This window comes from Myiozetetes cayanensis, unplaced genomic scaffold (genome assembly GCF_022539395.1).
Source record: "Myiozetetes cayanensis isolate MyiCay16 unplaced genomic scaffold, myiCay2020 scf1, whole genome shotgun sequence".
Taxonomy (NCBI): domain Eukaryota; kingdom Metazoa; phylum Chordata; class Aves; order Passeriformes; family Tyrannidae; genus Myiozetetes; species Myiozetetes cayanensis.
The window spans coordinates 93,576,350-93,598,408 of NW_026086604.1; the positions used below are offsets into that span (position 1 = coordinate 93,576,350).

At 38.2% G+C, this 22,059-nt stretch overlaps 1 protein-coding gene across 2 annotated transcripts in view; it reads left to right on the plus strand.

Annotated features, from left to right (window-relative positions):
- The window catches only part of CTDP1 (CTD phosphatase subunit 1), a 103,897-nt gene extending 85,280 nt beyond the window's left edge, over positions 1-18,617 (plus strand). For both annotated transcript variants that reach the window (XM_050308567.1, XM_050308562.1), the window contains exon 13: positions 17,588-18,617. In XM_050308567.1, coding sequence (XP_050164524.1) covers positions 17,588-17,729 — 142 coding nt within the window. In that variant the 3' untranslated portion in view covers positions 17,730-18,617. The remainder of the gene's footprint in view (positions 1-17,587) is intronic.
- Positions 18,618-22,059: the final 3,442 nt, after the last annotated feature.

Sequence of the window (22,059 nt, forward strand, 5' to 3'; positions counted from 1 at the left end):
TTACAGCTCTGTAATTGGTTCAACTTTCCATTATCTGAAGCCACTCTTCTAAATGAATATGCCATAACATCTTTCTATAAATAAAAACATGAATTAATAATTCCCATAGGCTGGCTAAGGCTTTTATACTCTCTGAATTCCTGATCACTTATTTTTTCCTTTCAGTATCATCTGTCGTCTTTTTTTCCTTAGGCTTCAGAAAGTTGTCATCTGTTTCCATTACATAAGATATCTTAAGTAATTTTAAGATTTTTGAAAGGACAATTGATAAAACCGTATTTTGATTTTGAAAGGAGATTATCAACTCTGTTATGCCCTCCGAATGTCTTCCTTTTGGAAATTACAGTCCTTACTGCATATGTGTATATTTATGTATATCTTGATTGTCCTCCCTGTCCGGGCATCATAAAATATGGTAAGAGGGAGACTGAAACTCATGACTTTTTGGGCAGCACGGACAAAAAGCTATGTTCCACTCACAAAACAAACAAACAACAAAAAAACAAACAAAAATCCAAATTACAATCTCCATATGGAATTTTAAGTGATTTATGTCTTGTATATGTGGTGAAGATAAAGCATTTTAAAAGCAATAGTTTCTATACTGAAACTGCTATGTGTTGATATAAAGGGATTAGTTTTAATATACATATAGTTTTAGTATACCTTAGCCAATTATTTAAAAAAAATTAAAAGGGGAAGGAACTAGGGAAGTCTCCACAAAGCTCAGGCGTCAGTTCTCAGGGATAAACCTGTGTCTAATGGAAAGATCTCTGCTGCTCATACTGAGCAGTTTTGCCCTGAAGACTCATCAGTGAATCTTGTAGGAAGCTGTGTTCTTGTTGAAATATATTTCACTTGTTTGTCTGGGATGTAATCTTGTATATTCTTTGTGTGTATCTAATGCTTAAAAAGAAAATTTTGCTGCTAAAATCTGGGGATTTAGGAAAGGAATGATGTGTGATTAAGCAAGCTTTGTGCTTGTACTTTCATTTGGGAAGCATGCATTGCTTTAGTTTCCTTTACTGTGATTCTTGATTGTGACACTTAAAAGATTAAACAATGATGTTGACAGCCTTTAGCCTTAGGTTTCTTTAGAACTTCTATTATAAATTTATGCTAGGATTCTGTGAGGGAAGCTAAAGCTATAAGAAATTCTTCATGGATGCCTTATGGAATACTTAAGGGAGATTACATTTCCCTGCTGCACATTTGTGCCTTCTGAAGTGTTATATCACGTTTCAGATGAAGTTACTTGGGATTTATTTGACAAATGGGAGAAATGTGTAGATTTCCTTAATCTTCAAAAGCAAAGTAGCAAAAAGAATTATTGGTCACTAGAGAGAACCAATATGAGGAAGCACACATCAATTCAAAATATACTTAATTTTTTTTCCCCTTAACGTATCTCAGGTTTTTCCAAGCAGTTTTCAAGGAAGAAATATGTTTTTAAATGACAATAGAAAGGTAATGTTGCAGATGCAAAGCTACAGCACGCACAGAGCTAGCTACTGCTCACATTTGTACGCTTTTCTTCTTCACATAAGCATGCTGGTAATCCTGTGGAAAGTAGGAAACTTTTTAAAGTGTAGATTTGTTATTATCCAGAAGATACAGTTCCAGTATAGTCATGGAAGTGATGTGCATGCTTGACTAGCCTTTTAACATGTCACTGTCCATGCTGCAATGGGGAGGATGTAAGCACAGGATAAACTAGCTTTCAGAGAGTGATACTAACCTTAGAATTGACGTGGTAATCTTTTCATGAGTCCCCTTTTGTTTAAAAAAAAAAAAAAAAAAAAGTTGCTGTTATATAGCATGGGTAATAATAGTTCCAGAGTATTGGGAAAAGTACACCGTTTAAAGTACTTGCCTAGCTTTGAAAGTACTTTAGTATGATGAGCAGATGAAAGGGAACTGCTTTGCATATCCAGAGTTTACAGTAACAAACGGAGTTTTTCAGGAGACTAAGGATTCTGATAAATGGGTTGTCATAGGTAGAACTTCAGTAGAAACAACATCTTCATCTTGTTCTTCTATTATAAGTAACAGTTCCATAATGAAAGGAGTTGTATGAAATACAAATTACTCCCGAGCTGATCTTTGACACCTGATGCTCAAACCTTTGATTTTGAAACTTCAACAAAGATGTGTTTGAATGGGAATTCTTCAGTAAGGATTTTCAGATGTAATTACCTGAAAGTCCAGTTCTCCAGTTACTGAACTAGGTTTATAATTCATGTCAAAATGGAGAAACAATTTTAATTTTTATATATTTATATCTATCTCTCATTTTGCTGAATTCTTGCATGAAATGCTACAGGTCTCTCCTTCTTTCTGTTTGTCAGAGATGTATTCTGAATTTTTTCTTTCTCCTTGATAAAATTTCCTGTGTTGAAAATAATAATGTGTGAAGAAGGAAGAATGGAATTTCACTGTGCAGGGGGATGTTGGATACTTCACTGGTTTCATCTCCATTTACTGCAAAATCAAAACTCTCAAAATAACTAAAAGGTTGCTGAGAAAATACAGGTCTAATTACATCTGCCTTATGTTCAGAGATACATAAATCCATAGGGGGAAAAAGGAGTTTGCTAATTCAACAGTTGAAGAGGAAGGTCCTTGTTCTAAGACTCCTGGCACATGTATGTCATTGGTACATATAGAACAAGTGATAGATGCTAAGTCTGCTTCAGTAGAAATCACAGGAGGACATCATTCCCTTCATAGCTACTTCTTACAAATTCTGAAATACTTTGAATTATTGCAGAGGTCTAATATAATATCTGTTAAAGAGGAACATGCATTTGGGAAAGACTCAGATCATTAACAGGGTAAGAAAAAAAGTCACAGGAGAGAACAGTGAGAGTGTGAACTTTCACACATCTAGACTATTAACAACAGCTAAAATTAACCAAGGTGCTGGTTCACATTTCGATCATGAGACTTCAGTCTTGGTCTTGTATTTCTCTGTGTTTCCTACAAGGAGCAAGTGCACAGCTTGAACACGTTTGCTCAGAGTTTCAGGGTGCTAACTTTCCATCGCAGCTTTTTTTTTTCCTTCTCTAAAATGGAGACATTTATCCTCCTAAAGTCTTTTAGAAAGTGAACGTGCAATCTGAAAGTTCTCAGGCCTAACCAAGCAAACCTTGGCAGAGAATTAATGGGAAAACCAGCCAACCAACTTCATTATATTGTGCATTGCTAGAGCCTGGGTTAATCTTGAGGCAGCTCTTCAAGATAGAGCTGGGCTGTTCCCACAGTCCTAAAATGACCAGAGTTGTAGGTATGTAGGTATGCGTATTATGTCCATGGCACTGGTCCTAAGAGACAGCATGCAGGGACAATGCTTACTTGCTCTCTGAGGGCTCGCAGCTGCAGCAGCAGAACGGAATGCAAGTGTGTTACTCACTGTTGTTGCATGGTCAGTGATGCTGATTTTGTCCTTGTAAACATCAGTATTATCACTAACACCTCTGGGTTTTTTCCATAAATCTTACATGGCAGGTGACATAGCTGAAGTTCAGGGGGACTCAGTGGGTTTTCCTGGTTTCTACTGGGATGATTCTTTTTGGAAAGAATATCTGAGCTATTTTTCTTGTACAGCATTCCTAAACAACTTGAATAAATGGTTGCTCAGTAAGATTCATATCTACCAAATGTGAGGGGTTTTTTGCACATCAAACATAAACAGCAGTTGAGTTTTTTAACCTTCTTTCCTTTTTCTAAGAGGTTTTTTCCAAAGTCTCTCTCCATATGGATATGATGTTACTTTTTTGCCAAGTTTCTTTAACATTTGGTGGAATAAGTGAAGTGTTCTCCAGTTAAAATATCACCTAAATTTAATAAGTTTTACATTAATAGTAAGTTGTTTACAGAACTATAAAGATTTTTTTTAATCGTTCACTAAAAGCTGAACAGTGATACTCTGAACTTGTGTGAGATAGTTTAACATAATTCTGTGGTATCATCACATTTCCCTCCACAATATGCAGGTTGCCAAAAGACATAAACTGCACAAGACTGCTTTTGTGTTAGACCACATCAGTTGGGAAGTTTGAAAATGCTTTGAAATACAGCCTGGTTAGAGTGACCGTCTGCCTTCAGCTTCTTTTACTGTCGGCTATGGAAATACCTAGAAGTTGTGTAGATGCAATGATGCAATATTATTCAGTCCACTTGTGTGTGCAGTTATTATTACTTGGATTGCACATGATATTGTTGTTATACCTGTTGATTATTGTAGTGATTATGCAATTGAAATCAGGAAGAGAAGTGTTTTTAGAAAAGTGAAAAATAGCATAAAATTCTCTTATACTGTTTTCAGTATCAGATTTGAAAGTTTGCTTGTGTTAGTATGTTTTTAATGAAATTCTCTATATACCAAGTCATTGATACCATTTTTTGGTAGTGGGTTTTCCTACTTCAGTGTTGTAAGCATCATGTAAGTCTAGGTGATACTTAAGTTCTGGCAGCTTTAATACTTCAGGGGAAGGACACACAGGCAATTTAAAGTTTGTATGTTACAAGAATTAGGAAAGTGCTGCTAAAATATATCTTTATTTTTCTCAATTTACTTTAATACTAAATAGTCTTCCCCTGTGCTTTCCTTAAGAAGTGTGCTGGTACCTGCAAAATGAACTGGGAATTGAAGTTGCCAGTTTTTTCTAGTTTATACAGAAGCAAAAGTTTGGAACCGTAATATAGGTCATCAGGCATAAGTGTATTTACCTTGTTCTCCTTGTCTTCTTAAATGTGCTAATAAATGCCAAAGCATGTACAGGAATTGCCATTATTCTTGCATTTTTCATTTCTAAATCTTGCTATGTATAATGATTTAGTGAATCTGTGTATAACTTAGAGTTCTGAGTGAAGTAATGAAATGGATTTCTCACTAATGCATCAATGTATTTGAAATAGAAGTCTTTCTGCAGTCATTGCCTTTTATCACTGCAGAGCCATTAACTAATAGCTTCCATCCTGGGACAATGGAGTGACTAGAGCCTGAGGGAAAATAATTTTCTATAATATATCTGCAGGAAGCACCAGTCTACAAGAGCTGGATTTTGTAGAAGGTGACTATAGAAATCATTTGTTTCTATTATTTTGGAAAGAGCTTTCAGAGGGCTGAAAAGTGGTGAGAGGCATTCACATAATCAGAGAGAAAGAACAGAGAAGAGACGTGCTTTCCAGCAGGGGATTCTTGTTTAACTGTGAGACCAGCTAAAGAAGAAAGTGCAAAGCACTTCAGTTGGGAGATGAAGCTGTGTGTAGCAGGGAGAATCCTGGCACCCTTCCAGGCCCCCAACCCTAAACCTTAGCAGTGATCTAGACTAGTGAGAAGAAATTAGGTCAACATGTTTGTCTTTTTATCTAGCTCCGTTTTTCTTGTGTTTCTGCAGTAAAGATGAGCTTGTCTCAGAATCAAGAACAAATGTTTTGTTTGCATTAATTAGCATATCACTATTAAGTGAACATTAAGCTGAGGTCAGAGTTGGAGGAAAGCATATGGATTAACTACCTTGGAGTAAGAAGAGCCCTGAGCAAGTCCTAGGAGCTTACAGCAGAGGTGCATGAGGTGAAAGGGGAGGAGAGCCTCTACATTCCAGCCTAACCCTAACCCAGCATACTGGGAACTGGCTGGTGACCCTATATAAGGACCTTCTACATAGAGAGAACTCTTGATAATGTAACGCTACCCCTTGAGATTGTTGGCTGTGGGATTGTTCAAAACCATATCACAGACAAGAGTTAAGAGTTTTCAGAACAACACACAAAATGCAGTTACCCCCTGGTTTCTGTAGTGCAGCTGAGAGAGGTGCCACTGGATGAAGCATTTCATTAAGGTATTACCTAGATCCAAAAAATGCCTAGAGGACAATCTAAGTTTAAAGAAATGAAAGCTGCAAGAAACTAGGATAATAGGAATCGAGTTGGGAGTTATTGACTTGATAAGGGGAGAACTAAAAACCTGAATGAATTTGAAAAACCTGATCTCTTAGTGTTCACTCACAAAGGGAGGAGTAGGTATCATGGTGTCTTCAAAGCACTTGCGACACACACAGGGGACAGTTCCTTCATCTAATGGGCTCTGAATTCACATAAGGAACTTGAGCATCAAATTGTTTTGGATGTATTTCTGTTTCTGCACAGGAGCAATTAGCAGCACCCGTTTCCAGTATCCTGCTCCCACTCACATAACAGTTCCCCCAGCACCCTGTGACTGTTTAAGGACCCCCACCATCACTACCCCATTCTAGCAGTCCATAGATATTAATGCTGGTTTGCATCTGTGGCAAATGGAATGAGATAAGGAAGATGTGAAGCAGAAGTTCAGGGTGAGGCAGGTAGTAAACACAGTGCTTCAATTTGTGTGTTGATGAGGAAGCTGGCAAGAGGATTGAAGAATAGCCAGGGGTTGTCCTTCAGGTAATTTAGGCAGCATCTTTTTCTTTAGTCAGGCTGAATGCTTCAGTACAATTTACGAACTATTAAACAATTTAAATTTTTCCTTAGTAAGATATGTGGATATCTAAATACCTCTTGAGAGTAAGGAAACCAAGAAGTACATTAACAACTGTCAGTGAAGGTTTTTAATCCTTCATCGTATGCCACTGTTGAGACCTAGGACATTAGCAGGAATTCTGTAAGGCAGCAGTGTTCCGATCAAGAAAAATAGCTCTCATTTCCCCAAATGAATTCTAAAAGTACTTTAAATTCCACATAATAACTAATGTGCATTAATCTTGACCCCTGCAAGCCTGTAATGGCTGCTAAACAGCAGCATATATCAACAATTAATGTGCCTGCTTGAAGCATGTGCTAAAAACATTGGTAGAAGAACAGCAGTGCTGCTTTTTAATGCAGGGCGAGAAAATTCAGGAATCAAAATGAATAGACATTCCCATTTGTTAGTAGTTTATTAATGATTTGAACTCCTAGTAGGTTTTTTCATTGGGAAAAGCAAAGTCAGATTTTTTTACAAAACTTGAGCTTACTTCAGAAGACTGTTCTATCAAGCCGATTTTGGAGATTTGTCCCTGCATTATTATCAGCCAAGCACATGAAAAGCAGAATATGGATTATTTAATTCCCCACCCAACTGTAGATGTCACAGCAGGAAAAAGTGTCCTTTTCCGTGTCACCCAAGCATATTGCCACCACATTGCATGAAGAGGTCCGTTTCCTGAAGGCAGTGTCTCCTGTCCAGAGCCTCCTTTTGCTGTTTCTCAAACACTGGTAGTGTTGCTTGAGTGTGTCTTTAGCTATCCCAGTAAATATTTACTGGAAAACTAAATTGAATGCATGATAGTATATGTTTTGCAAGTTACTGTGAAATAAAGCATCAGACAAACCAGATCATGTTAAATGCTCATGCAAAATATGTTCCTACTAGACAGAGAACCTGGAGAGCTTGCAGATGCAGTCAGCAGAAATATAAGACATATCTCAGCTGATGTTGCTGTTTGTTTCAGACTACTGTGTCTGGAATGGTAATACAGGAAGGCTTTTATTGTTCCAGGTGTTAGCAAGGGTGGATGAACTGCACCTGAGCTATGGGGACAGAACTGCCTGTAAAATCTTATAATTGACCAGGCTTCTTCTCTCTGCCATGCCTGCACACATGGACAGCTGCCCCCACTCCAAAGGGTTGCCCAGCTGTGCAGGCTGCAAAGGAGCAGGGGTATGTCTGAATGATGTCAGATGTGAAGTGCGTTCAATCACTTGACAGTGGGCCTCTAAAACAGTTTTATTCCTGAAAACAGAGGAGTGTCTGGTCTTTCTTCCCTCCAGGATCCTACCTACCCTTTTAGACCTTGCTCCTGTACCTGCATCAGAGTGGCTATCTCATTCTCAGATAGTAACCAGAAAGAGACAGCTTGTTGCAGTCTTAGTTTTTGTTAAATGTTTGAAGTGCTGTGGCTCTTTAGTCATTTGGGGCCCTGAGAAACACCTTTTCACACAGTCCTCTTGTGTGCATCCATGTATCCAGGTAAATTGATAATTTTACTCTCTATGAGCCTATGGCTGGTACCACTACGTCAATAAGACCAGGCTGTCGTGGCTTAGCTCCAGACACCATCTAAGTACTACACAGCCTCTCACTTGCTTCCCCCCACTGTATGGGGAGGAGAATCAGGAAAAAAAATAAACTTGTGGGTTGAAATAAGAACAGTTTAATAATTGAAATATAAATTACTACAATAATAACAACATCATAGTAACTGTAATGAAAAGGACAGAGAGAAAAAAAACCTAAGGGAAACAAGAGATGCACAATACAACTTCTCACCACCTGCTGCCTTGTCCCCCAGCAGCGATTGGCCCCTCCCGGCCAACTCCTCCCATTTTTTATATGGACATGATGTTCAGTAGTATGGGATATCCCTTTGGCCAAGTCGGGTCAGCTGGCCATGCTCCCCACCAGCTTCCTGTGCAGCTCCTCACTGGCAGAGCACAGGAAACAGAAAAACCCTTGGCTAAGGGTAAGCACTGCTGAGCAAAACTAAGCAATCAGTGTATTACTGACATTATTCTCATACTAAATCCAACCCCACAGTACAGCTTCTAGGAAGAAAATTAACTCTATCCCAGCTGTAACTGGGACACAGGCACAGTAGCTGCCTGTTACTCTGGACTGATAATAGATAATGAGCATCTTCTCCTTCAGATGTCTTATTCATTAGTGGTATGGGAAAGGCTGCAGCTGAACTGAATCTGGTTTTTGGACAGCAGCATCATAAAAATTTGCAACTTTGCATCAGAAAGTACAGATCAGGTATAAATTGCCTTTTGCTAGTTCATCTTTATTCCAGTAATACCGACAGAAGAAATTGTAGAGGAGAATGTAGAGGGGATCACGACTGTGAGGCAGAAGAGCTGCGATCTGCTGCACCGGGTAGTTTGTCATATCTTAGCTAGTGTGAAAACAACAGGTATGGTGAATTCTCAGTGGTGTGATTTGATTTGGCAGAGAGGCTGGTTGGCATATGCCTGTTTGATCCAGACGGAATTTGTGGCTCTCAGTGACCCAGTATTGTAGAGATCCAAATTTAATGAATGCAGACCCACTTTTTAGGGAGTTTATTGGTAGTGCACATTTAAAGAAAGATGGATAGTATTCTGGTTTGAATGTATTTTATGTATTCGTATGCTGTGTAGGTCATTTATGGAAACCTTATAAAACTGATGTAAAAGTCACATAATTCTGTCAGATATTCTTACAACTTTCCTCTGTTTCTCATGGAAACCTAGCAGTTTCTAGTTCAATTTCTAACAAATTTTTCAACATTTCTTTTACCAAGAAGTGACTTCCTATCTTGAAGTCATTTCATTTTGTAATTTACTAGCTTTTCTAAAACATCTTTTAGCACACTTGAATGTCTGAAGCCAAAAGCTGGCTTAAAATACAACTTTTCAGTGTTAATAAATTATTTTCTAGGTTCTTTGCAGCTTTATATTTCATTGCTGTTGTATCTCCAAAACAAAGTCTTCACAAATGTGTTTTACTACATGGAAAAAAAGATTTATTATATACAATTTTGACCAATAAATAAAGAAAAATACAAGCTGTCAGGGCTTGGAATTTGGGGAAGGAGGAGGTGGGGGACAAGAAGTGCCAAGATAGCTTGTCTTGCCATTGGAAGTGCTGAAGTTTTCTGATAAAGGAACAGAAGTAGTAGAGGAATGTAATGTTGCAGGAAGATGTTGTATGACACAGAGAACAAATGTTGCAGACGATTGCCAGATGGAGCGGTCTCACTCCCATGCACCACAGTGTAACCCACACCTTCACAACAGCTCTAGTGCCCCAACACCTGCACTACTGAAAGCTAACTGGAAAGTGGGCAGCTGGCTTACCAGATCGTGAGCCAATAAACTGAGGGACTATCCAGTTAAATGGTACGGGAATGTGAGGAGAATGAAGGACTTCCCTTTTTTTTGGTGGGTTTGAGCTAGTATATTTCATGAAAGAATATACCTGCATGGAAAGGGGAGGAGGGTGGGGTGTTTCGCCCTCATGGAATGCAACATTTTAAGGGAATTTGAAGTCTGGGTTTTTTGTGTTCCAGTGGAGATGACAGTATTACCAGTATCCATATGGAGTCAGTGATTTGTTTTGTTTAATTTTTTTGTATTTTATGTTGAAGCAGAGATGTTCTTAGTTAATATTCTGGTGAGCAAACTCAGTGAATGAACATCCTGGAAGGATGTGGAATTTATCTCTTTGCAGTTTAATCTCAATGATTTATTGAAAGAAGGACAAAGTAATAAAAGAGTTAGTAAAAATCAGAGTTAAAGGCTTTGACAAAATCATCTTATCTTTCAGTATAACTTAGTGTAGCCCATGACATATGTATTAACACATATATTAAGATAATCTATGAATATCTATTTTTAAAAGCTGCTACATACCAAATCCTACTTCCAGCCTCCTCGGTTAGCACAGTCAGTGTGTTACCTGCTAAATTACGTCCTAAATTCTTAAGAAGCCCACTGGTGCATCTTGAAGAGTCTTCTCAATGTTTGAGTGGTGCTGGCAAATCCAACCAGAATTCCAAGCATTGCTTTGCAGTGCTTGGATCTTCCAGTTGGAGTTGTTCTCCACTAAATTGGCACAGGGATATCTCCACATACAGTGTGCTCCTTTGAGAAAATGAAAGCAATTTGACTTTTCTCAGATAAATCAGGTGCTGTTTCTTTTCCAACTCCTTGTTTTGATGTATGGTTTTGAATTTTCTAAATTGCCCATACATCTTACATTTTTGCCCACTTTTCATCTTAATTTTTTATTGCATGCTACCATTTTTTAAAACAATTACTCATATTTAGATCTCTCGTGAGAACATTATTCTTCATCACTATCTGAGACTACGTCCTTCAGAAAAAAAATTAGTTTGAAGAATTAGTCCACTTTTAAAAGACTTTTTTCAAACCAGATCCAGGTAGAGTTGCTTTACAATGCCCATTCAGGCACTGGGAAGGAAATACCTCCTCTCTTGGTATCTCCTATTACAGCCTCCCAGAGCTACCCAGAATCTCTACAGAGCTATAAATCTTACATTTGTTGTCAGAATGGGTGATACTTGTAAACTAGAAGAAGCTGGAAAGAGAATTTGGTGCAAACAGCAACAGCCTGGTTTAGCTTTAAAATAGGATTAAGTGATATGCCAGAGTGCATCTGTGTGTTTTCCATTATGGAAGTGTCAGGTAATAGTCTGGCATTCCACATAGTGAAAAGGATATTTAATTTTCTGTTGTCTTCTATACATCAGCAACAAGAGTATTTGTTGTGTGGTATAAAACTGCCACTGTCACAGTTGCCTTTTTAAGAAATAGTTAATGTTGTGTGTCATAAGTATCTTCTTATGAGAACTATGTGGATTATTTTTAAACAACTTGAAGTTAATAAAATAGCAAGTAATATTTTAGAGGCACAATTTATTTAGCTGTGATTTAATTACAGAAGCAAAATTGTAGGTTCAACTTTTCCGTTTTCCATTACCCAATTTAATTAATATCTGTACCTAAATTAGTTCAGTACAGGGAAAATCAGTGTACAGCCTGTCATTTTAAAGTTTTATTGCTACACTGTTTGTTTTTGAAATATCCCAAGCAAATGTTTAGTTGCTAAGAAATCACCATTTTCTTAAGGAAAACATTAAGAAAACATTGTTAAGAAACTACCATTGGAGTGATTTTATTGTTATTAAACTTTCACCTTGATATAAATATCAGGGAAACACAGGCTTGTCAAATGGACGATTTTAGCAAAATTTGCAAAATACCGTGTTGACACATTATAGTAATTTGTGTATTTATTTTAAATTTTCTGTGACTTCCTGACTCTAAAAACTCTCTTTCCATTTAGATATACATTGAGTGTTTACTTCAGAGAACTAACTATAAAGCTGTTGTTAAGGTGGTTTTCAGTTTCCAAAACAGTTTCTCACCATTAGAATTGTGCACAAGTGTGCTAAATTTTAAAGCAGAAAGGCACTGAAGCTGTACAGGATTTAATTAGATCTCACTTTACTGTTGTGTTAGCTAAAATACGCTTTGGAGCTGTCAGCTGGAATTGGTGGGTGCCTGTGAAGATGTTTTTGTGAGCAGCGTTTTAAGCATACTGTTCCTCCAACTGCAGGGGCTCTTTCTTCACCCCAGGGCTGTGCGAGAAACATTCTCAGTGCATTTTTCTGCATATTGGATTTCTGGATCATCCTGTAATCTTGCAGACAGCACTGGATGAGTTCTTGAGGAAATATATGAGGTGTCTGGCATTTGTTCCTCTGACGCTAAATATTGTCCTGTTTGTCATAGTGTGAGCGAAAAGTGAAAACACTCCAGCTTGCCAGTGTGGGGCTAGTGCTATTTGTTGTTCTTACAACAACCGTGCTTGGCAGCATGCTATGCTGTGCCAGGGAAGAGAACCAGGACAAAAATTCCATGTTCCTGCGCAGATGTGTGAGAGAAATTGCCAGAGGGCAGACACCTGAGTTACAGGCATGCTATGGACAATTGCTCACTCTCATGTCAAATGTATGGAAAAGAACATAGAATGGTTTGGCTTAGAAGGGATCTTAAAGATATTGCCATGTATCTCATACTAAGAAAATATAACTGCAAAACTTAGAACATCTCCCTGAAAATTTAACCATCTTGTCTGTCCCATGTAACGCGTTAATGGTCACAACTTTGATTTTCAGTCTGTGTGTTCTCAGATCTCAAGGACTTTAACCTTGTTAGACAAGTTGGGCTGGCATCTTCAAAACTGGTTGAAGAACAGTTTTCTTGGGTAACTAGCCCTAATTCTTCATAACTGAAGGATATTGCCACAGAACTAGTTTATCTAAACAAGTCATTCCCATAAGTCAAATTACTATGAAAGGGAGTCAGCTTCCAGTTGCATTACTGGATGCCACATCACCTTCTTTTCATTATGGAAGGAGTTTACAGAAAGCTGTGGTCTAGGTGTGCGTGGAAACAGGACATACCTGAACTTCAGAGGTGTACCTGTGGTAGTGCAAGTTGTCTTGCAGGGCTGTAACGCTGTTGGAAGGCAGCACGCTGTTTCCAAATGCCCTTTTCGAACCCTTGCCTTTCAAACTGCTTATGGCTGCTGTGCGTGTTCCAATTAGACACCAACTTGGCTGTATTTGGTAGCAAATTTAAGTCCTGATTTATAACGTCAGTGCTGTAAGCTGATTGCTTGTAAAAGACTAAACCCATTTAGTCTGTAGACTCTACTTTGTTGCTGTACCACTTTTAGGAGCTATTGAAAAAAATCAGGTCAATTTGCAGTAATTTAGTTTACATCCTACAGAGAAGGATGGGGATTGTGGGTATTTGGAGTTTAAAGGATATGTGAACAATTTTTCAAATATTTGCTATGGTTTTCTTTTGTAAGTTTAAAATGAGCCTTGGAAAAGGTTTGCATTTGCTTTGTTATAAACAAGGGTTATGTTGTCCTTTGAGTTCCTCTGCTAGTTAGATGCTTTATTTTATTGTAGCACTTGTGTTTCTTAAAGGGATGCCATTGGGGTGAAGAACAAACCAGAGACAATCTGCTTTTCAGTTAATAGAAGAAAAGTGTTTTTTCAAATACCATTTATTTCCAGTAAACTATAAATTAAGCTCTTAAGACTGTAGAAGCAACAGATGCTGGACATTTTTTCATTGCTTTGTTCCCTGTAGCTCTTCCAGTGAACTAAATTTAAATTGAAATTATAAGAATGAAGTTTTCATTTGTCCTGTAGTTGTATATCGCAGTTGTATTTTAGTGATCATTTTAAGAGATCAAATAATTAATAAATTTTTATTTTCAATAACTTTTCATGTGCTGTTTTTTATATGCAGAAACCATGTTCTATTACAACTTTGTAATTCTGTCTCTTCATTTGGAATAGCACTAGGTGTATTTCTCATTAGCATTCTGTAGATTAAATTTTCCTAAACCCACTTTTATACATATATTTTTCATTTTTAATGTCATTGTGAGTTACACTTACAGCTGATTTAAATCTCTTGATAATTTGTTTAAATATGGGGGGGAGGGGTGTTAAATGTAAATCTCTTTTAAAAAGATTTCTCCAGCACATGAATTGGTGGGCCTCCTAGTAGTGAGCATTATAAAAGAAAAGTACTTAGTGCAGAGGAAAAGGAAATGTGAATTGTAGAAGTTTTTTCACAGAGTTGTCAGATAATTAAAGTTCTACATTCAGTCTTTTGGCAATTGTTCATATGCGAAGTTAAAAGATTATAAAAGTTATATAAAGTTATTGTGGATATCTTTGGTTTTTAATAGCAGTCAAACAAAATTCCTTTTAAAAATGCAAATCAGGTTAATGGAAGCCTGCAGCATACTACTGAAACATTGTTTTCTAAATAGTAAGAAGGAATCCTGTATGTGCTAAACTTTTCCACTCGCAAGTGCTGTGCACTATGGCTCTGAAACTGGAAATGACAAGCAGTGGGCACAAAAAATGAGGAAAATATAATTAAAAATATAATTTAAATGTTATATTCTAAAGTGTTATCTTAATAAATATGCTGCCATGGGGATATACTGCTTTTCCTCTGAAGGCAGAAATTATTATTGGAGAATCGTTTCTGAATTTATAAAGAAAAAAATGCAGCTCTGTGTTACTGATGCTCTTCCTTGATACTTCTGTTAGAGTTAACTTTGCATTTGATTTCATAATACTCACTTAAATGTTTTTGGAATAGTTGTGAAGCTGCAGTTTACAGTACACAAATATGGAAAGGTGTTTGTATCAGAGTAAAAACAATACATTCAGGAGAGGTTTTGGGGGATTTTCTAGCAGAGGACTAATACTTGGCTGCATTTTCTGTTTTTGTTTCATGGCTTTTCCCTCCCTGTGAATGAGGAATTTTTTATATCTAGATGGAATAGAGCTGTCATTCTAGCCTTGCTGAAATAACAAGAACCAACAATATAGATGACATTCAGTCTTTTGCATTTCCAAAGATACAGTTTAATACAACTGAACGAGGGATGAAAACATGTAAGAACCATTCCTTCAAGTTTTCTGGAAAGTCTTTTCATAGACTGGAACTCCATTTTTAATTAACTAGTTACACTGAGTATTTCAGATCCCTGTATTTTGTTGATTGTCCTCACTGAAATCTAGTTGTTATGAAGTGCATTTAAATAAAAAAGTGGCTTTGTTGCATAAATTAGTAATTTGCAAGTCTTTGCCATAATTATTTAGTAAATTAACTGTTCTGCACTTTCAAGACATAATCAGCTGGCAATTACTTCTTCATAGACCCTTTTTGTTTTTCTATGGGCTCTGTGCTATTGTTTTATGTGCTGGTAAACTTACAGTATCTGGGCTGGCTCTAAAAACCTGCTTGTCCTGACACGTTCTTTGATACAGCATCTGCAGTGGACATGTTTCATATGGGTAAATGATAGCTGTCAGACTGTAATTTTATTTTTCAGTGGGTAAATACCATCAGTTTCCATAGATCTTACGAAGTCTTTCCACAGTCTTAAAAACAAATGAATATGAATGTTTTCAGGTGTGAACATTGTGCTATAGATTCCCTCCATGACTTTATTTATCTTCATTTCTCAGTCAGTACTGAGAAATTTATACATATACTTCTTATCCACTAGTTGTTAAATATGCACAACTCGTTTCTTCTTTTGCTGAGTAAGACTCTTTTAGGTTTCTTTAATTCCCAATTAGCTTTTCTCTGGCTAATGGTATCATTAATGCCTAAAATAGTGCTTTAGCTCTGAAGGCTGAAATCATCATGAAACCAGCAAGTTGAAACTCAAGCACCATACATTTGTATAGCTTTTAATGAAAATGCACTAAGATTTCTTCCAACTGGGCATTTTAAGTATGGGAGCTTCCTTGTCCAAACTGCGTGCTAATAGAGGCTACGTGGAAATAATCAGTGTTATGCCTGAGAAAGTGCTTTTTATTGTGAATTAGGCTGCATTTAGTGCTCTGAAACTCCCTCAGCACACCACATTTGAGTTTCAGTTGCAAAGTATTCAGGAAAGGCTTTCACTTCATCTCATTTTTCCTTGTTAGGGATTTATAGCCCAAACTGAATTGCAAGGCTTCAGCCTTATCTCCCAGGAGCATCACTCCTACCCCCCTACACTGAACAGCAAAATCCATCTAACATCACCGTGAGGAAACACTCTGTAAAGCAGCATCATTTTATCTTTTTGTCCCACAGGTGCAGCAGAAAGAAAAACTCACTTCCTAATTTGATTTGGACTCCCCTCCTGATCTCTTGTCCATCTCCCTGAAAAACTGAGAAAGGAGAGGTCAGGTGTCGCTCAACCAGCCTACAAATCAAGTAGTCTGGCCTAGTGAGCATTCCTGTTGCTTGGGAAACAGCGATAAGAATGCCTGTATAAATAAAAATGTCTTTGTATTTCAACATTGCTTACAAGCTCACAAGTTTGACTGTTAATCTTTGTGTTTATTTCTTTTGGATATGCACAGTTCATGTCAGTATTTTTCGAAGGTCTTTCTTGCTGTATGCTGTTTCTCTGTGCTCTCAGAAATAAAGGGATTATTTTTAAATTACTGCTTTTTGCTAAAAGATAGAAGATAATTTTATTAGTTTTTCATTATTGCAAGTGGGTTCACTCTCTGCTTAATGAGACCCCACCCAGCAATGAAAAGGACAGTTATTTAAGAGATATCCCCTTTGCATGTATTTTTCTGCTTGAAATTTGATCAAATGATCAGGAAGGATTTTGAAGGTGTTTCTACAGCTCATTATGAATTCTGTGCAATGCAAAAGTCTCAACTTTATTTTTGTCTCAGAAATACATGTCTGATATAAAATTCCATTTGGCAAGGAAAAGAGATTTTAGGATTCCACAAATCCGAAATCTTTTTCTTATGACTATGTCCCAGTTGAAGCGTTAGGTTTTCCTTTGAGATCTTTCAGAGCCGGGAACATGATTCTTTCAGCAGGGTATGGTGCACATCAGCTTCTTGTTTAAACTGATTCATTCTCTGGAGATGTGAAGAAATATGTTGTTCAGTCTGGCAGTACTAATCCAAAGAGACACAAAAGGGAACCATGAGACCCCAAAGTTTGGAAACATGAAAGTGTAGATGCTGGTGCAGTGAGATTTGGTTAATCAGTTAAGGTTTTATTTTTATAAAAAAGCAGAAACTTGAATATTTCAAAACCATATAACAATGTATAATATATTTTGGCAGTATCGCATTCACACAGTGGCTTTCTTCTTTGTTTTGGAATACAAGAGGAAAGTAAATCTACCCATTATTTTCAAACAGTCTTATACTTTGTTTTCATGCCTTGTTCAGAAGGATGGAAGAAACTAAATTAACAGTACTTTGTTTTTTACACCTACAGCTGACAATAATAACAGCAATTAAAAAATTAATTGTGTGAACTGACTGCTGTTTGTTAATTTAAAAGCAAGTGCTGTACTTTCTGTCTAGGCCTGAAAAAAAGTTGAGTTCCTTAGCCCCCTTGTTTTTCTCATGTTGAATGTGAGTCTCTTGGTAAACATTGAGGTGCTTTGGTTCATGGACATTATCTCTGTCTGCCCTTCCAGGGGTCACAAGCGCAAACTAGATGAAGATGATGCTGCCAGTGACTCCAGTAAAGAATCCAGCAATGAAGATGAGGAAGGAAGCAGCTCTGAAGCGGATGAAATGGCAGCAGCACTTGAAGCTGAATTGAACGACTTCATGTGAGGTTCATGCAGAAAATGGAGTTTGTAATTATATTTTACTTCTCATAAACAGATCAGACTTCAGAAGAGTCCCTTATGTCAGTACTCAATGTTTTTCCGAAATGTGTGTGTATATTTTGCAAAGCAACACAAGAGGTGACACGTTATTTTACAAAATTGGAAATAGATGCTTTTAAGTTGTTTTACTAAAGGAAAATATACTTTTTTAAACAAAAAAAAGTATTAAATGGGACATGGTGTGCTATGCCAAAGACATGTTAGGAGATCTGTAGAACCTTCTTGTACAGGACAGTGATACAAAGATTGGTTAAACACACATCAAATTTCTAGAAGTAATTCAGGCTGTTGTGTATGGGTTACAGTCTTCAAAAAAAGGAGGAGATAAAGGAGACGAAATTGTCTGGGTGGTACAGCAGGAACCTGATGAATTGGTCATCCTTTTCCACAAATAAAGCTATCAAATATAAAAGGATTTTTGAAATAAAAAAGAACTATTTATATTTGTATAGAAACAGAGAACATGATATGCAAGCTTTGTAAACTCTGCACTTGATCCACCTGTCATTTGCTTCTAAGAGGATACATAATGATCAACATTCATGGTTTTAGATTACTTTGTTGAATAGTTGGGTTCTCTAGGGACATCGTTTAGAGTTTTAACTTTTCTTCTCTGTAACCAGAAATATAGCACAGCATACTATGTGGTCCTGTTCTGCCATAAGATGCATATTCACCCATTTGTGTTGTCTTGGAAAGAATGAGTGCTACATCATTCTAGATAGAATTTAATTTCTTTGACAAGAGATCTGATGTAAAGTTTTTGTATATTCTATTTCATATTTGACCCACAAAACAGATTTTCTTTCATTTAATAAAGGCTCATTTTGTACGCTTTGTTTCCCTTTCGTGTTCATTTACTTCCATCAAACATAAGGCACTTTTCTGTAATCTTTCCTATATTCTACATGAAAATAAGGAAAAACACTGAAAGCTAGTGCAAATTTGTAGGTTCGGGCAGATAGCTGTGGCACAAAAGAGAAACACTGGCTCAGAAGATTTCCTTTTCTTTGGTATGTGAACTCTTACATCCTGACATTTTCTCAGGTGTCTTTGACTGGCCTCTGAAATTACCATAAGCGCTGTTGCTCTGGTTTTGAATTTCTGAGGCTAGAATCATGGTTTATTTTCAATTGTTAGCAACAGAGAGTCAAATCTTTTTAAAAATATGTTTGCAAAAGAAGACTTATTAGTTCGTATGTCATGCTTAAAAGAAAGTGTTTTCTGGTCAGAAATACTTCATTTTGCCACTTAGCAGTAAAACTACATTTCAGTAGAATCTCAGCTGCTTTGCAAATAACAACTTGGTTTTCAAAGCTTCGTAATGACAATAAAAGAGAGACTGAGAGAATACAAGAATCTTTTCAGATTAATACTGCTTTTCCACTTCAGAATGCAAGGTCAGCATGCACAGACTAAAACAGTGGGTTTTGTGGGGAAATGTTGAGCTTCTTGGACATTTACACAGGTACCGTGTAGCTAAAGGCTACAGTGCCCTGCCTGCTGTAGCTCTCCTTGAAAATCAGCAGGATGTCTCTAAGTGAGTTTTATTGTATAACAGAAGAAAAAGACTAATGCTTGTAAAATGGGAAGTTAAAATACTTTTTTTATCAGCAACCTAAATGCAGCCTCCCCAGCTGTCTGAGGATGACTCCTTGCAATTAAATATTAAAATGTCAGGGGTTGTGGGGTATGTTTTGTGTTTTCTTGAAATGCCTCTTGAAATAATTTGAAATAACATCAGCTTTTCGGGTCACTGTGATGCTGTAAATGACTTGACAGCACAAATTCCAGCAGAGACTTTGTTCTGGTCGATGATCTTTGCCAGTCACGCAACTCTGTGGCAGCGTTCAGGCTCTGAGTGTAAACACAGCCAGTGAGCAGAACTGGGCAGGCTGCTGTTGGCTCAGCAGTGCTCTGCCTTGGTTCGAGCTGCTTGTTGGGTGCTGCATCCCTGGCTAATAGAGGGATTCTACACGGACAAGCTTTTTTGTGAGAAAGGCTGAATCTTCTTACCACATTTATTTTATGGCTGATGGTTTTGGTTTAAGTGGTGGGGTGTGTGTCTGGGCAGGAGTTGTAAAAGTGATCAGCACTCCACTAGGCCTGGTATCATCTGGACCCTGTGTAAACACCAAGTGAGGGCTCTCCACCAGGCAGAACTGCACCTTTCTAGGGGTCTGATGCCAGTGACGGCTCCTCTGCCTCTGTGGGAGTTAGAGATACCTCCAGTCTGTATGGCACACCATGGCCCCAGGAGCAGGCAGCATGCTGCCAGCATTAAAGCCAAGCAATTCTCCAGCAACTGTTGACACAGAAAACAACTCCACACAGGTATCCCTAACAACCCATGCTCTCCAGTCCTTGGAGTGGGGGGACCGAGCACAGGGAGAGTTGAGAGGCACCAACCCATTGCTTACTGCCAGTGCAGCCCAGAAGGCAGTGAGCCTGCTTTCTGCCTGGAATTAGACTCCTGATCATTCAGGTGGCTGTATCTAGTGTATCTAGTACACTGATCACCAGCCTCTCTGCAGAGGCAGGAGAGAGAAATGGAAAATTTAATAGATGATAAGTTATATGCCCTGCTTAACCTGCCACCAAGAAGTCTTTGGATGTATAAAGTTGTCACTCACTCCCACTAACTTACACTAGGAGCATCCTAGGAAAAGCAACAAATGTGATTTCTGAAATGGCCTTAACTCTTTATTAAGTGACCTAGTTGTTTTATCCTTCCTTCTTGACCTACATCTGTGCATTAGGTAGCTAGCAAGGACCTGCTGCCAGCAAGGGCTCTCTCACAACCGAAGCAAAGACCAGACTCCCAGTGAAGCTGCTGAACTTGCTGGGCAGCGCTGGTTTCTGAAGGTACCAGGCGTGGATATGAGCACAGGAGGGGCATACAGTGCACCTTGCTTCATTAAGCTTTCTAAGCATGTAATATCACTGCTGGCCAGGGAGGGTGGCTCCTAAGATCTGATGGTTATTTAAGAACTGGGAAGGGCCATATTTTGATTTAAAGACCAGCAGTTTTTCCTTTTCAGTTTGCCCTAAGCAGTTCTTATGAGAATGAGAAGACATCAGAGCTCTGATGGGGATCATGGAATCATAGAATAGTTTGGACTGGAAGGGGCCTTTGAAGGTCACCTAGTTCATCCTGCAATGAGCAGGGACATCTTCAGCTAGACCAGGTTGCCAAGGGCCCTGTCCAACCTGGCCTCGAATGTTTCCAGGGATGGAAATGTAGTGGGACCCATGATAAAAGCAAAGAGCATTGGGGAGTGGCCAAGCTTTTCTCCCTGTGCACATGCTGGGGACGGGGGAAGACGAGGGAACGGTGTCAGCACCAAGATGTGAAAAGCTCCGAGCATGTAAATACTTTCACTGTTGAATTTTGTGCATATGTGAAGTTCGTCCTCAAGTCTTCTCGGTGTTAGATAGTAACATCCTCTGTGAAGGGTGGGAAGTCTCAAGTTTCCTTCTTGGCACTACTGCTTGCAGAATAGGTGACTGCCTTACAAGTGTGAAAATACACACACACAAACCTGGAGCTGTACCTAAAGATTTCTCAGCTCTGCCTAATTTTACTACAGTGAGCATTGCAGTAGATGACAAGTTGAAGAATAAATAGATAGTGGTCTTGTTAAGAAAGTGGATCCTGTCATGAAACTGAAAATTCAGCATGAGAAGACTCCCAGTTCTCACTACCTGCAAGCAAGCTTTTTATACATTTGTTTCTCCTATCCAGTACCACCTTCTGTTGTCATTTCAGAAGTGTTTGGAGCCCAGCACCCAGCACAGCCTCCACTCTCCTGCCTCTCTGAGGAACAGGAGGCAGCAGTATCTAATCCTCAAGGAAGGATCACCTCACCTACAGCAGGCACACATACCTACAGATATGCTGCAACTGCATACCCTATACTTTTCCTGTTGACCTGGCTGGGTTTTTTTCTGCAGTTTTTTTCTAATGAGGTCTTCCTATTCACACACTGTTAATAGTTGTGATTTTATCATATTGTTCTACCAGCCTTTCCACTCCCCATCTAAAGTATGCAAAAAGAACATACAGTTTACGCAGTGCCTCTCCTTGCAATCACATCACCTATCTGATCTCCACATAAAAGTTCCAAAACCAGCACTAATTGTAAGATTTCCTTCCCCAGCCCAAGCATTATCAACAGGATTCTACTCATCCTAGTGTGCTGGTGCTGGCCCAGCATAAGCCTTGCGATCCCCAAACGTGAACCCAGCAGATACAGAGGCAGCTCTCAGGGACA